We start from the raw sequence: 15,319 nt of genomic DNA, 5'->3' as shown, positions 1-15,319 counted from the left end.
TGACATATTCTTAATCTATGCCTAGCTTTTCATTGCTCAGCTTTTCTAAGTTGCTTAAACTGTCGGTATTGTTCCTAGAGCACCTGTGCTCTATTAATGAAACCACTAAACCACTGTCTCTTTATTAATTATTCCTGCTATTAATAATATCCTGAGAGAAAACAGTTTTCTAAAGCTTGTTCCTTTTACAGTCTCCCACCACTGTGATGCCCACTTCATTCATCATCTCCTTGTTCAGATCCACCAACATGTTCTTTTGGATCCTGCAGCGAGGAAAGACCTGGCTTAACGAGGTCTCCCCTCGTTATGAGCTCTGATTAATCAGGCCCCGAGTGAGGGGCACCACGATAGCCACAGCACAGGTTGGGACACCACCACCCTCCTAGAAACAACTCTGATAATGATGGGGAAGCTCAGCGCAGGCAAGTAACTAATGTCACTAATTAAGGAGCGGGATAACGAGTTAAGTCCTTCCTTCCCCCTCGGGAGGGGGATCTTTCGGTGCCATTTTCCCCACCGTGATGCGGTGTAAAGGTGCCCCCTCACCTGTTATCCACAAACTTGACAGCAGAGAAAATGGCCCCTTAATGGGACCTTGAGTGATAACACCCTGCTGCAATTGATGCTGTTTTAAGGAGGGAGGGAACTGGGATGAAGTCTCCTATGCAGACATGTTTCTCACCCTCCGAGACCATCCTGAATATCAAATAGACCGTGGCCTGGCACCCCCACGAGACCCACTGGTGCTGGCACCGGACAGAGAAAATATGAAGGAAGGGAAAGAAAAAGGGGCCAAAATAAAGATTTCCCAGAGTACTATAAACCGCCGGTAGGAAGCCGGCAGGAGGAGGGTGAAAGTTTGGAGGAGCCAGAGGCAGGCTCCCCCCTCACAGCCCCGTGTCGCAGACAGAGACGGGAGAAGCGAGCGGCGGTGCCGGCTCCTCTGAGGGAGGCCCTAGGGCTGGATGGGCCCTGCCAGGGTAAAAGTCCCGTTCACTTCCTTCCATCTGGCACCTTGGAAAAGTGCAGCGAAGGGGTATCGAAGCGACTGTTGGGGTGACCAAGCATTTCCAGTTTCTAATAAAACACCCGTGCTGGAACCCCAACACAGGAGCCCATATGAGGTTGTGGATGCAGATGGAGATTGGAGTGTCAGGGGCATGGAGCGGGCTGTACCGAAAGCAATGAACTGCTCGGCCCTATATGCCCTTCGGCAGGGACCTAAAGATACTCCCTCAGAATTCCTGGGTAAGCTGCGGGTACCGTGAGGCGACACACCCCTTAGATCCAGGGTCAGGGGTGGGAATACAACAGTTAGTGTCGTTATTTATAGGGCAGTCAGCACGGGGCATTCGAAAGAAGTTGTAAAAGCTGAAAGTGCCAGAGAGTTGGAATGTGGAGACCTTGTTAGACGGAGCACAGAGAGCATATAGCAAGAGGAGGGGAGGAGATCTGCATCCTGTTGTAGCAAACCCATGTACACTGTTAATTAGATGAGTACCGGAACTGCCTTGGTTTACCGTGCTGGTCCTAAAAGACCCCTTCTTCTGCTTGCCTTTGAGCTCCAAAGTCAGTGATTGTTTGCATTTGAATGAGGAAAGATGGAGTCCAGGAGGAAGATGCAATTAACATGGACTGTGCTGCCCCAGGGGTTTAAAATAGCCCCACTCTTCTTGGAAACCAAGTAGCTAAAGACCTGGAGCAATGGGAGCGGCCGCATGGAATCGGGGGTCCTGCAGTATGTAGATGATTCCTTAACAGCCACAGAGACTAAAGAAATGTGCATAACATGGACTATTAGTTTATTAAATTTGGGGTCTTAATGGCTATCGAGTCTCTCCACAGAAAGCTCCAGCAGCTCAGCAGCGAGTAACCTGCCCTGGAGCCGAGGTCACGGCTGGGCAAGGGACCCTGGGGACTGCAAGGCCAGAGGCCCCTGTCGGAGCCCTCGGGCACAGCCAGCTAAAGAGCTCTGCGCGATCCTAGGAACGACCCGGAGGTGTCGCCTGTGGGTATGTAACTACGGACTCCTGGTACAAAAAATCCCTCGGTGAGCTATTAAAATCAAATCGGAAACCCTCACTCGGCACGGAGAGGCGCTCAGAGCATTCCGTCAGCTGAAGAAGCAGCTGATGGATGCCCCTGCTCCGGGTTAACCAGACATCACTCAGCTGTCTGGTTATTCTCCCTCGAGAAACGGGGAATAGCCCCAGGGGTCCTGGCCCAAAAATTGGGACCAGATAGAAGGGCAGTGTCGTACTTCTCTAAACAACTTGATGAAGCAAGCAAGGGATGCCAGCTGCCTGCGGCAGGCTTTGTGGAGAAATCCCCTTGCACCCCGGCACTGGAGTAACCACCCCTGCCGTATAACTCTATTCGTGTTGGAGAGTCTGTTTTCCACAAGTCACCGCACCCCAGCTGGACCCACTGGAGGACCGGGGGGCACATCCCACCTGCTTCCCACCGAAGGAAACTCCCCTGCTCTGCGGGGGCTGGCTTCGGTGCCAGCTGGACCCGGTGCCATCCCTTGCTGGGTGCCACCAGTCTCGGGGGAGCCTTTAAACCCCGTCAGTGAATTTATCCCTTCACTTCGGGGCACTGACGGCCCCTCTCCATCCCAGTGCTCCCGCAGCACGTTGCTTTCCACCGTCCTCCTCAGCCTCTTGGTCCTCATCTTCCTCCTCCTCTTCAATCTCTGGCGGAGCTCGGCCCTCCGGGGCGATGCCGGATCTTGGGGTGACACGTGCCGGTAAGACGAGCTCGTGGGGGGTGACGCTCCCCCGAGACCCTCGGCATCCTGGCGCTACCATCTCCCTGTGCTGCATCCCCAGGGCCCCCCGAGCATCCCCCATCCCTGCCCCGCATCCACCTGTGACGTGCTCAGGCTTGGCAAGCGGCCCAGGGCAGAGCTGCCCCGTAGGTGAATCCTGTAGATGTGATAACTGATACCCACCGTGCTCGTGGGTGCTGCACTGAGGTATCACCACCCGCCTGTGCTGGTGTAAACAGTGCTCAAGCACTGAAATGCTGCAGCCTGAGCAACAGGCCCCGGGCTGAAGCCTCTACCTTAGCATGTGGTCATTAATAAAGCAGGGAAACTCGCCAGGGAAAGAGGCAGCTTAGACACCAGATATAATCTGTACGGAATGTGTCAGGAGACAAAGTATCCAACTTTCCTTTCGCATCCTTGTTCAAGGCTGAGGACCCACGTATTCCAGCTTGGTAGAAATTCCTCTGGTCTCAGCCGCAGAGCCCTGGCCAGGCTTTGGGTGGAATGCAACAGGAGAGCCAAACCAGATGTTTCCACTGAAAAAAAGTGCAAGTCTTTCTGCAGGGCAGATTTTTGGGGCTAGAAGGCCGGGCCCGCTCCCAGCGCCTCTGGAGGCCTCAGCTCCGGGCGGAGGCACCGCGTAGGATTTCCCCCTGCCCGGGCCAGGCTCTGCAAACCCTCGCTGGAACCGGGGCTGCCCGCGGGGCTGGGGGCTGGCAGCGGGGGCAAGGGCTGAGGGATCTGCCTTAACCCCTGTGCTCTCTCTCGGGCAGGGATGCTCTGAGGCGTTGCCCTGTGCTCTCCTGGTTGCACTGCTCTCCCTTGTCTCACTCCGTGGGCTCTGTATTATTCCCCACACTCTGGAGTTATTTGCAGCAGAAGACGCCGGCTCTTTCCACTCTGCTGTCGGAGGTTAATCGATATCCCTAATCAGCCAAACAGGGGGACCCGGGGGCGCAGAATGTGTGGGGCCCCCCCAACGCCCTCCCCCATAATCTCTTCCCCTCCTCCTCTTCCTCCTCCTCCAGCCGAAGAGCGTGAGGAAGGCAGCGAGAGCGAAGGGGGAGAGGGCAGCGAGGAGGAGGAGGGGGCCGAAGGCTCCGGGAGCAGCAGCGAGAGGGGTGGGGGGGCTCGGCCCTCAGCGAGGAAGAGGATGAGGCCGAAGATGAGGAGGAAGGTGGCTGGGGGGACCGCCGGGGGGGGCAGTGACACCGCCCGGGCCGCTCGTGACCGGGAGGAGATTTTGGGCAGCAACAGCGACGAGGAGGAGGGAGAGGAAGAGGAGGAAGAGTCCGGGGGGGCAGCGAGGGGGGGACCCCGCACAGCCCCCGCCTGACCCCAGCGAGGCCTCGGAGGACGACGAGAGCCCCAGCGACGCCTCCGACTCCTCCAGCGACAGAGCGGCGTGTCCCCCCTCCCCGTTTTGGGGAAAAACCAGGCACTTTGGGGGGTGTTTCTGGTTTTCTCTTTAATAACGTAGTCAGGGTTAGTAGCCACAGCCGGAACTAAAGTTATTCCTAACAACTTGTGTCTAAAATAACGTTTTCTATCGCAAAGGGCCGCGGCGCTGCGGGTACAAAGGGGGGGCGGGGGGCTGTACCGACGGGGGAGGGGTCCTGGGGCATCCCCACCCTGGGGGAGGGGAGGGAAGGGGGGGCATCGCCGTGTCCCTCAGTTTGGGCTGTAAATAATAATGATATTATTAATGCGTATTAATATACGTTAATATCATTTGGGGTACTGATACAGTAATGAAGAGAAAAGGAATAAAAACTGAAAAACCCATCAAAACCGCAAAGATTTGGGATTGTTAAAAACGGTGAAAACCGACAAAAATGGGGGAGAGGGGGTAAAGGGGGGGCAGGGGGTGTCTGTGTTACTCCCCACCCCCCCTCCCCGCCGCTTATTTTGGGGGTGGGGGGGGTGGAACCGAGCGAGACTGGTCATGGAGGGGGTGACACCCCCCCGTGGAGTGGGGGAGGGGTCATGGGGGGAGGGGTCATGCTGGGGACCCCCCTATTTGGGGAGGGGGGCGGCGCCATCAGATGGTGAGGTCTTGTCTGAGCCATCTGCGGGGGGATGGGGGGTGTCAGAGGGTACTTGGGGGGGTCCACATCCCCTTACACCCCTCCCCTCCCCCAAATCCCTTCCTGCCCCCCCCAGCGCCCCCCCCGTGCTCCCCATCCTCCTCCGTGTCCCCAAATTCACCCTGTCCCCATGTGTGTCCCCCATACTCCCTCCTGCCATGGCTCTGTCTCCCCCCGTGCCCCCACCCTGTCCCTGGACCCCCCCCACATACCCGGACCCCTCTCACGTCCCTTTGCCCCCCCCGGGCCCCCCCTCACCGCCCAGCACTTGCTCCACCATGCTGAACAGCGACTCAGGTGTGGGGCTGATCTCCAGGTTCGTGCCGGGGAGGGGACGCTCTGAGTGGGGGCGGAACAGAAACTGGGGTAAGGGGGGGCCCCAAGATTTGTACCCGACCCCCCCAACCCTCCTAGGGAGGGGACCAGGCACTCTGAACCCCCCAAACCTCCCACACCACGACCAGAACATCTTCCCTCGCCCTAGTGGGATGGGGGGTGCGGAGGGGAGGGGGGGAGCACAGGTTCCTCCCCCACTGGGGGTGCCCCAAGGTTTTGTCTTCCCGTGTCCCCCCCAAGACGTACCCTGGGGGAAGGCGAGCAGGGCCTGGGGCGAGCCGTCGACGGGTAGCGACTGGGAAGGTGCGGAGCAGCCTCTGGACCTGCCACCACCAGGTGCGGAGCCTCCTCGTCTGTGTCTCTGTGAACGCCTGGGGGTGGAAGGGGGCACATGGGGGGGTCACACAGACCTATAGCCCCCCTCCAAGTCTTACAGTCCCCCCAAAATCTCCCCAGCCCTCCCGTACCTCATGGACCATGTACTTCTCCAGGAGCTGCAGGTAAATCGTGAAGTTCTCGTCCGGTGGCGAATCCAGAAGCTGGATGCAAACTGGGGGTGTCGGGGGTCAGGGAGGGACCCAGACACCCTGATTCCACACACACCACCACCGCCCCCCCCAAAAAAAAAGAATTGGGGGAGGGGGGAGTGGTGTATCTCACCTTTGCCCATGACACGGGTGAACATCCCCGGGATGTCCTTCTCATGGACGGGGGCTGCAGGCGCTTGGGCGTTGGTGGCCCCTGGGGGGGCCCGGTCAGAGGTGTCGTTTTGGGTGGGAGCAGCCAGGGGGGCACAAAAGGCTTTAATGGGGGTCACTATGATCTGTTGCAGCTCCTGAAGTGCCGGCAACAGGCTTCCCCCCCCTGTGATGTGCTGTGGACAGTGGGGGGGAGTGTTAAGGAGGGGGGGGAAACGTGCGGACTGAGGGGGAGAGCATGGACACACACCCCAAACCCCCCCACCCCAGTCCTGGGGACACAGGGAGGGGTGACCAGGGACATCTTGTGCCACTGCTGGGGACACGGGGAGGAGTATCAGAGATGTGGGGTTCCCCCCGGGGATCTGAGGACGAGGGACACCCTGTGCCAGCCCTGGGAACATGAGGGACACTCTGGGTCACCCCCGGAGAAATGAGGGACACGGGAGACGCTCTATGCCACACTTGGGGACACTCTGTGCCACCCAAGTTGCACTGGGACAATGGGGGACACCCTGTGCCATCTCTGGGGACATCAGGGGGAGCAGGGACACCCTGTGCCTCCCTTGGCGACACCGGGATGTGGGGGACACCCTGTGCCATTCCTGGGGACACAAGAGAACAAGGACACCCCGTGCCAGCCCTTGGGGTGCAGAAGGGGACATGGGCCACCCCGGGGCCACATCTGAGGACCTGAGGGCCTCCCCAAAGCCACCCCAAGGGACCCGAGGGCCACCCTGTCACCGTCCCACCTTCTCCAGTGCCCTGAGGATGCTCGGGCGCTCGCGCAGCTTCTGGATGCTGAGGAGGATCCTCTGCCGTGCGCCCCTGGGGACATTCTGTGGGGACAAGCAGAGTCAGAGTGACCAGGGAGGGGGGGACAGTGTCTCCCTCTTCATTTGGGGACATGGGGGGGACGGGGACACCCCGTGTCACCTGCGACTCGAGGTGATGCTCCGTCAGCCTCATCATCTCCTCGTACGTCATTTGGGAGAAAAGCGCCGTGTATTTCTGCAGCCCCAGGCTCTCCAGCCAGGAGGGGACACCTTGGGGGGGGGGAAAGGAGTGTGACACAGGGTGGCAGGTCCCTACGAGCCCCCCCATCCCCAAACGACCCCCCAAACCCCACCTTTCATGCCGCTACCCTCCTTCTCGAAGGTGTTGTGGCCGCCGGCCGGCTCCTCGGTCTGTTCACTGCCTGAAGAGGCCACGCTGCTTTGGGGGAGCAGGGGGGTGTGGGCCCCAAAAGGTGGGCAGGGGTGCACAGGGACAGGTGTTTCGTCACCCCCCCCAAACCATTCGTGTCCCCCTCCCTGGGCACTGCCGGGCACCAGCGAGAGGGAGGGCTCCAGCGGGCTGGGGTGCAGCTGGGAGGGCAGAGCTGGGGGGAGAGGAGGGGAGGGGTCAGGGCGTGGGAAGGGGTCCCCTCTGCAGGACACCCCCCTGCCAAGTCCTCTGTGGCCACCTCGGTCCCCTTAATGTCTCCCCAAGTTCTGTCTGTCCCCTACATTTCCCGCACAACCCGTCTAGCGCATCCTCAACCACTGTCCCCGCCCAGCACCTCCCTGTCCCCCCCTCCCACCCCTCATCACCCTCAATGTCCCTTCTCAGCCCTTAAAGTGCCCCCCCCAGACCCCTTCCCGCCCCCTCTGTCCTCTCAATTCCCCCCCAGACCCCTTCCCGCCCCCCCGCCGGCCCCACTCACCTGCTCCCCCCGGCCCGCTGCTGCTGGTGGGGGGGTACAAGGGCGGGTGCCTGTTCTCCTCAGGAGCCGCCGCGGACCGGGACGGCCCCGACTCGGTGGCTGCATCTTCGGGCCCCTCGAGAGGAGGTGGTGGCCCTCGAGCAGCATCGGGGCACGAAGGCTCCATCGGGGGGTCGCCGCCGGCACCGGGCAAACGCTCCTTACTGGCGCAGCCGGAGAGCCAAGGCTCTGCGGCCGTCCCGGGGGGTGGCAGGGTGTGTCTGAGAGCCTCGCAGAGGGGCTGGCTCTCCTACAGGCAGAGCTTGTTCTTGATCCCGGACGCCAAGATAAAAGTGACCGTTTCATGTCGCTGGCCTTGACGTTGGTGCTGCCAGGGCGCAGGAGGGGGCGGGGGGCCAGAGAGAGCTACTCCTGCCTCGGCCGGCTCCTGCGGCCACGGGCTGATGCCACCTGCAGCAAAAGAAAGGGGACAGGGAGGAGACTGAGGCTGCGTCCCTGTGCAATCGTGTGGGGAGGTGGGGGGAACGCGGGGCTAAACCCCGATGGATTGATCGACTGATTCTCAACCCCCCCAGTCCCTCTCTGACCGGCAGCTCTCCAGCCACTCCTCCCCCAGGCTGTAGCCCTGCTGGGGCTGTTGTGGCCCAAGGGCAGCCCCCGGCATTTGCCCTCGGTGAAACTCCCCCAGCTGGGCTCAGCCCATGGCTCCAGCCTGGCCAGGTCTCTCTGCAGAGCCTCCCCACCCTCGAGAGACCAACACCCCCACCCGGCTGGGTGTCACCTGCAAACTGACCGCGGGGGCACTCGAGCCCCTCGTCCAGCTCATCAGTGAAGGTGTTAAACAGGAGCGGCCCCAACACCCAGCCCTGGGGGACGCCACTGGTGGTAAACTGGAGTTAACTCCCTTCCCCACAGCTCTTTGGGCCCGGCCAGCCAGCCAGGCTTTTACTCGGGATTTTATCTCCTCCTCTGCTCGGCTCCCTTCAAATATGACTTTTTGTGGCGACACACAAACTCTGTGCTCACCCTCCCTTCTCTCCTGCACCCACTGTACCAAGTCCATCTTGCTTCCCGTCCTCCCTCCTTTTCCCACAGAAGCCCGCCGTGCCCCTTGGCACCACGAAACTGGGTCAGTATTGACAGAATGTTGATTGGACTCCAGCCCCACCCGCTCACCCCGACCTACCACCACAAATAGCCCCCCAAGCCTGCACCCAACTTGGAGGGACGACCACCCGACACCAAAGCGGAGGGACAGACCCACGGGTTCGTGCTCTCGCCCCCCCAGAGGGGGCTACGCCCAGTGCATCCGCGGGAACTGTGTGTGTGGGACTGCAATCGTTCCGGGTTGGGTTTTCTCGGTTGCTGTAGTGCTCTAGAGCCAACCTGCAGCTTGTGCGTTTATCGTAGGCAGCCTCAGGGAACCTGTCAACGCTGCATGAAAATAAACCGTGCTATCCGTGAATCTGACTGTTTCTCCTGAGTGCCCGCTGGGGCTGGCTCGGATCAGGGTCCCAGTCCCGACTGGTATATTAATACCAATTTCATGTCACACCTATTAAGGGACAAGTCCAGCCGCCCCTCGCCCCTCTGATCTCTGAGGACCGGCCAGAACGCAAGGGGATTTCTCTCTTACCAAGTGAGCTCTTACCCTAAAGGCAACACCGGTAAACGGGGGGACCCCCCGGACCTACCCGGAGGGGGTGTTGGGGCTGTTGGGGTCCCAGGCGCCGCTCTGGGCGGGCGTGCGGCTGCCGTCGGGCAGCGGCGTCTGCGAGCCGTAGTGCGGCGTGCGGCTGCCTGCCAGGGCCCCGGCGGCTCCGTCAGCCCCCCCGAGCCCCCTCTGGCTGGGGGGAACCCAAGAGTCCACCCCCCAAGTACCTGTTACCTGGGGCACCAGGGACCCCCCAGCACCCATGATCTGGGGCACCAGGGACCCCAAGTCCTTCTGACTCTCACCCAAAATTCGGGTTCGCTTTTATCCTTCGTGCTGGTGCCGTCACCACCCTGCGCTTCGACCGGCACTGCCACAACGCTGACGCCGCCGATTTTAGACGCCGCCGGTGACGGTTTTGTTGCCGTACGGCTACCGGCGGCGTTCCTGCGACCCGGTCGCTGGGTGGCTGCGGTGACGGGGACCGGTTTGGCTTCCGAACTGGTGGCTTTCGCCTTGACGGTCCCTCCCGGCTCAGAGCTTTCCTTAGGGGGAGGTTTGGCGAGTTTTTTTTGGACGCCAGCGTACTGGAGCACGGAGCAGTCGTCGTCGCTCTCGGTGGCTTTGTCCCCATCGGTCCCCAAGGCATCGCCCAGTCTGCTGAAGACCCCCGCGGGCTGGGAGACAAGGTGAGAGGAGCCCGTCAGCACCCGCACCCCCATTTACCCTCCCCTGCCCCTCTGCCCCCGAATTCTGCCCCTGGGATGGAGACCAGATGGATACCAGCCCTCTTGGGATGTAACGATGCAAAATGCTGCCTGCGGCAATTAATGACTAGGCTATAAAGCAGGTCTCTGCATCACCCATAACATCATATTCCCTCGGATTTGTCTCGAGGGGCTGAGTCTGCAACTTGTTTTACACCCCCAAGACTTCCCTGCTTAGCTTTTTGCCTCCAGAGGAGAGAAAAAAACCTCCTGAATCCCCCCCACATTAAAGGGGTCAAAATAGCAGCGCAGATGAGGATCACCCAGGGATTGGGGATCCACTTGCCTTTGGTGGCTCCCTCCTGCTTTTCCCAGGGGTTTCCCCACCACTGCCCCGTTATTTCAAGGCTCCTTCAGCCCTTCCGCGGTGAGCGGGAGGCTGCAAATCCCGATATAATCCTGGGGGAGCGGACCCTGATGCCGGGATCCCGGTGGGGTTTGGCCCAGCTGCCGAGAGCGACGGCTACACGGAGCCGCAGCTGAAAACCCACGTCCTCTCACCTTCCCTCCTGTGGCCGTGTCCGCTTTCGCCTCGGCTCCCAGCCGGTCAAAGACAGATGTCCTCTGCAGACCTGCAGTTTTCAGGAGAACGTGGGGTTTTGGAGGTTTCCCTGGAAAATGAAGCTGTGCCGGGTCAGCGCCGAGGGCTCGCGGCTTTTCAGCCCCGTCCTACCATTGGGGCACCGGCAAAATAAAATTCACTTGTCAAAAGCGTGCAGATGGCCACCCGTCCCCTCCTTCCTAAGGCTTAAACGGGCGCGAGTGGAGCCTTTACAGCTTGTGGTCAGTTAATATCTCCTTGGCATAACACAACTGCTGCCCAGTCGCTCTCTGGATGCGAAAATCCTCACGGGATTCGTAACGACAGGCTAATTTGGGGCTCAGCTGGCCTTCTGGAAGGGAAAATGAACATCAACCCCCCCAAAGGCTGGTACCTTTGGCCGCTTGCTGTTGCGGGATTTTCTTCGTCCTCGGCGTGGTGCCCCGGGCACGTTGATGATGTATTTCCCTTCCATTTCCGCCGTCACCCGCCGGCGTTTTACCGGGACCGTTGGACGTTCTCCTGCCGTGTCGCATAATCCTGGGGGGACGAAGGAAAAGCGAATCGAGAGCTCTCCTCGCAAGGAGCCTCAGGGGGTGGGAGGGTTTTACGAGCGCTTGGGCACCATCCTGGGCTGGAGTGAGCTCTGAGCCTGGCACCAACAGAGCTCCCCCAGCACCGGGCTCTGCAAACACCCTCCCCCCGCCTCTAGCTGCCCCCAGCCGCAAAATCACAGAATCCTTTGGCTGGAAGGGACCTTAAAGACCACCCACCCCCTACCGTGGGCAGGGACGGCTCCCACTCGACCAGGCTGCTCCCTCTGCTGTCCAGCCTGGGCGGGGGCACCCACAGCTGCTCCGGGCAGCCCGTTCCGTGTCCCACCAACCTCCCCGGCAAGAGTTTCTGATGGAAAACTCCCCTCTTCCACTTTCACACCGCTCTCCCTCGGCCTGTCTCTGCACCCTCTGATAAAAAGCCCCCCCGCCCTGTCCTGCAGCCCCCTGCAAACACGCAAAGGCTGATTTAAGCTCTGGCCGGAGCCGCCTCCTCTCCAGGCTGAACCACCCCGGCTCTCTCAGCCTGTGCTGGTACGGGAGGTGCTCCAGCCCCCCCAGTCCCCCTCACAGCCTCCTCTGGCCCCGCTCGCCTGGGATCCCTTCTCTCTGGAGCATCAACCTCCCCCGCTCAGCCTCAGGTCACCCCCAAACTGGCTGCGGGTGCACTTGATCCCACTCTCTGTGTCCCCACTGACAGGGCTCAAACAAATGAATTTCTGACAGTTATTGAGACTAAACTGGGATGTGATATAGGAAATCTTGGCTTGTGATTTGCTTCATTTGATTCTCAAGTCGAGTTTCTCCTCAGCTGCTTCCCGAGGTCCCTTTAGGTAAGGTTTAGGTTTAGGTCTGTTGAGGTAAGGTTGAGACGCTCGTTAGGCTCCCTACGGAAATCCCTGAGAGCAGACTCAAGGCCTTCAGTGGACACCTGCGCAACTCCTAGAATGGGCAAACTAAGATAAGGGGGCTCGAACAAAGAGACACAGAGACCCTGTTCTAGGGAGGGTGATTCTGCTGATTGAGGAAGGAGACACCTGGACTTGACTTCAAACACCGTGAAGAAGACTACTTACTGCTTCCCTCGACTGCCAAAGACCCCCACCCTATTTTCCCTACACATGCTCGGACTATGTGAATGAATTCTGGGCACTCATTATCATAAAACATCCCTTCCAGGAAAGCTAATGAATATGCATGATCTGTGTGCATATAAACCGATGCCCCTTACTAATTTCTGGGAGGCCTCATGGTGGGCAATCCCCGGGGCGATCCCAGTGCCACTAACCAGGAATACCTGCTTAACAGTACAAAGATTTGCTGTTCCAGTCTATTTCTTTGTTTGGGCAGCAAAGCTGTTAAATCCTACCGGTCCCAGTAGGGACCACTGAGGGACTCTGCCCCCAGACACCTTGCTGGAGCGCAGCCAGGCAGCCGAGGCCTCGCCCGCTGAGGGGACCCCCCCTCAAACCCGTGTCTCTCCATTTCAGAGACAAGGGTGCTGCGTGCTTGGCTCACAAACCCACCGCCGGACCCAAAGGGGCTGTTAAAATTTGACTGGGGGGCCCCTGAGCAGGAAACACAAAGCAAAAAGCAGCTTGTGGCGTTGCTCCCGCCGGGATCCGTCGCCCCTCCCTACCTGCCTTCGCGGCGGCCGGTGCGTTGGAGACGGGGACGGAGATCGAGGAGGCGTGGGGCCGCTGCGGGAGCGGGGCGGCGGGAGGCGAGTCTCTGCTCAGGCTGGCGGCGATCGTCCGGCTGGCGGCTGCAAGGGGGGCAGCGCAGTGAGGGCGAGCTCTGGGACCGCGGGGGCTTGGGCGAGCGGGACAAGCATCCATCTCGTCAGCTGAATTCAGGAGGGGTCCTTGCCCCGGGAGCGCGCGGAGGGCAGCCATCCTCTGAGCCCTTCCTTTGGAAGGGAATGACATTAATCGTGCAAGGGGATTTCACCTCCCAGAAACCTCCCCCCCGCACTCAGCGCTACCGGCGCTGCGGCGCAGCTCGGCTTGAACGTCGGGGGAGCTGGGGCAGAGCCGTTCGGTGGCCGCCTTGCGCATCTCCCGGAGGAAAAAACCACGGGGAAGGGTTCTCCCCCCTCAGGCTGTGGGGAGGCGAACAAGAAGGCTCGAGGCAAAACTCTGCTGCTGAACGAGCCGGCAAGACTTCCCCGTACCTGCCTGTACACGACTCGGGCATGTCTGAGGATGGCGACGATGTCTCCCACCTCTCTGATGCCCACTTCATTCATCATCTCCTTGTTCAGATCCACCAACATGTTCTTTTGGATCCTGCAGCGAGGAAAGACCTGGCTTAACGAGGTCTCCCCTCGTTATGAGCTCTGATTAATCAGGCCCAGAGTGAGGGGCACCACGATAGCCACAGCACAGGTTGGGACACCACCACCCTCCTAGAAACAACTCTGATAATGATGGGGAAGCTCAGCGCAGGCGAGCAACTCATGTCACTAATTAAGGAGCGGGATAACGAGTTAAGTCCTTCCTTCCCCCTCGGGAGGGGGATCTTTCGGTGCCGTTTTCCCCACCGTGACGCGGTGTAAAGGTGCCCCCTCACCTGTTATCCACAAACGCGACGGCCGGCCTGGGGGCACCCCGGCTTCCGGGAAAAACTGCATCCGTTCGGATGTCGCTGAAAAAAAGCCCCAGAAAAGGGAAAAGGAGGTGGCCACGGAAGAGGGGGTGGGCGGCCGCCTGGCTTTGGGCGGGCACCGGCCGAGAGGCTCATTCCGGGCCTCCGCAGCTGTCGCCGTGCCGTTAGCGGGATGGGGAGGAAAACGGCTCCCGGGCTGGCGGGGGCGGGGAGGGGACGGTCTCCCGGAGGAAAATACCCAAGCTGGGGGGCTGAGAGCAACTCGGGGCCATTTTGGGCGGCGGAGGGGGAGGAGGGCGGCAGGGCAGAGAGGGAAACGTCCCTTCCCCACCGTGCCGGAGCCCGTGGCGCAGGAGCCAGCGGCCGCGGGGCCGGGCGGCGGGGCCGGGAGCAGCCTGCGGGGAGAGAGCGGCGGGGCGGCCCCTCTGAGGGCCGGCAGGCAGGCCCGGGGCTGCTGCCGCCCCCCTGCCCGCAGCCCTGCCCGCTCCTCCCGCCCCACGGCCTCTCCTCTCCCTCCTGCCCCTCGGCCCACACCCCCTCCCTGCCCCTCACCTCTCCGCTCCCGCCGCCGGGCCCGGCCCCACCGGAATCCCCCCTCGGGGAGCGCCGCAAGGGACGGCCCCGCCAGGACTCACCCGGCGCCGCCAGCCGAGGGCGGGCAGGGGAACGGGCAGGGGCGCCCCCTCGAGCGCCGGAGGACCGGGGGGGCCCCCGCGGGCTGTTGGCAGCCGCCGCCGCGGACGCCGGGGCCCTCGGGACGGGGGGGGACGGGGCGCAGCGGGCACCCCCGGCAGCCGCAGCCTTGCGCGGGGCCCAGACCTGGCCCGAGACATGTCCCTGGCGCTGAACCCGGGCCTAAAGATGGCCCTGGCCCTGAACAAGCCCTGAAGATCCCGCTGCCCCTGCCCCTGGCGCTAAACCCGGCGCTAAACATCAGCCCTGAGCCCCCGATCCGGCCGGGCCGGGGGGGTGACGCCAGAGCGAGCTTAATGCCCCTCCAGACCCAACGGCCCCAGCGCTAACGCCCTCCCCCAGAGAGGGCAGGGTGTGGGGGGAGCGGAACCTTGGGGCTGAGCACCCGCTTTCTGGGGGGGCCCTGAGGCGCGAGGGTGGGGTCCCCGAGGGGTGGCGGGCTCTGCGCCCCAGAATTGGGGTGTCCCGCCCTACTGCCGGGGGTACCGGCCCCGGTGGCGGAGGAGGGAGGAGCAGACCCTTCCCCTCCCTGCCCCAAACAGGCTGGGGCACGGGAACACCCCGATCCCGTCAGCCGGCCGGGAACGTCTCTGCCCCGGCCGGGTTTGGGCTCTGTTCCCTTCTCCGTAGCCCAAAAGTCCCAGCTGTGCTGCCCCCGGGGGGGATTCGCCTGTCCGGGAACGTCAGGAGAAATGGGTTTGTTCTGTGCCAGCGTCACGCCGGGATGAAGCCCAGCGGCACCTCCAAGCAGCTCCGGGGCTGGCGACACCCCGAGACCCCAAAGCAGGGCCGTGGAGCTCCCTCCCCATCCTGGCCCCCCACAACCCCAAGCCGGGGCACCCCATGCCCCCCGTTTCTATTTTTCCCTGGGGGCACTGGGCATTTTGGAGGGGGATTTTATCCCCAG

General features: G+C 61.5%; 1 protein-coding gene across 9 annotated transcripts; it reads right to left on the bottom strand.

The window, feature by feature from the left end:
* Positions 1–4,218: 4,218 nt before the first annotated feature.
* LOC141974136 (protein Smaug homolog 2-like) lies at positions 4,219–14,910 on the bottom strand. 9 transcript variants are annotated; one of them, XM_074933459.1, is made up of 14 exons: positions 13,684–13,723; positions 13,286–13,400; positions 12,752–12,877; positions 11,854–11,964; positions 10,953–11,098; positions 7,597–8,046; positions 7,021–7,272; positions 6,828–6,937; positions 6,644–6,730; positions 5,854–6,067; positions 5,661–5,743; positions 5,440–5,564; positions 5,116–5,196; positions 4,219–4,839 (listed from the first exon to the last, which is right to left on the bottom strand). In XM_074933459.1, the coding sequence occupies exons 6-13, from the start codon at positions 7,760–7,762 to the stop codon at positions 5,151–5,153; spliced, it is 1,083 nt and encodes a 360-aa protein (XP_074789560.1). In that variant the 5' UTR covers positions 7,763–8,046; positions 10,953–11,098; positions 11,854–11,964; positions 12,752–12,877; positions 13,286–13,400; positions 13,684–13,723; the 3' UTR covers positions 4,219–4,839; positions 5,116–5,150. The 9 variants fall into 9 exon arrangements, with proteins under 9 accessions (XP_074789560.1, XP_074789554.1, XP_074789555.1 ...); XM_074933453.1 differs by lacking the exons at positions 4,219–4,839; positions 5,116–5,196; positions 5,440–5,564; ... (6 more) ...; positions 11,854–11,964; positions 13,286–13,400 and adding exons at positions 8,054–9,030; positions 9,556–9,927; positions 10,519–10,589; positions 14,272–14,910 and having other exon boundaries at positions 12,756–12,877; positions 13,684–13,758; XM_074933455.1 differs by lacking the exons at positions 4,219–4,839; positions 5,116–5,196; positions 5,440–5,564; ... (6 more) ...; positions 11,854–11,964; positions 13,286–13,400 and adding exons at positions 8,057–9,030; positions 9,556–9,927; positions 10,519–10,589; positions 14,272–14,385 and having other exon boundaries at positions 12,752–13,021; positions 13,684–13,758.
* Positions 14,911–15,319: the final 409 nt, after the last annotated feature.

Source organism: Athene noctua, unplaced genomic scaffold (assembly GCF_965140245.1).
Source record: "Athene noctua unplaced genomic scaffold, bAthNoc1.hap1.1 HAP1_HAP1_scaffold_31, whole genome shotgun sequence".
NCBI lineage: Eukaryota > Metazoa > Chordata > Aves > Strigiformes > Strigidae > Athene > Athene noctua.
This window is presented reverse-complemented; position numbering and strand designations above follow the sequence as displayed.

Bases quoted from the DNA above. Each gene is read 5' to 3' on its own strand.
- LOC141974136 (XM_074933453.1), bottom strand. From the start codon at position 14,552: ATGTCTCGGGCCAGGTCTGGGCCCCGCGCAAGGCTGCGGCTGCCGGGG. The intron at 10,590-10,952 runs GTACCAGCCTTT...TGAAAACTGCAG, and splicing joins GCAACAGCAAGCGGCCAAAG to GTCTGCAGAGGACATCTGTC. The intron at 9,928-10,518 runs GTGAGAGGACGT...CTTGTCTCCCAG, and splicing joins ACACGGCCACAGGAGGGAAG to CCCGCGGGGGTCTTCAGCAG.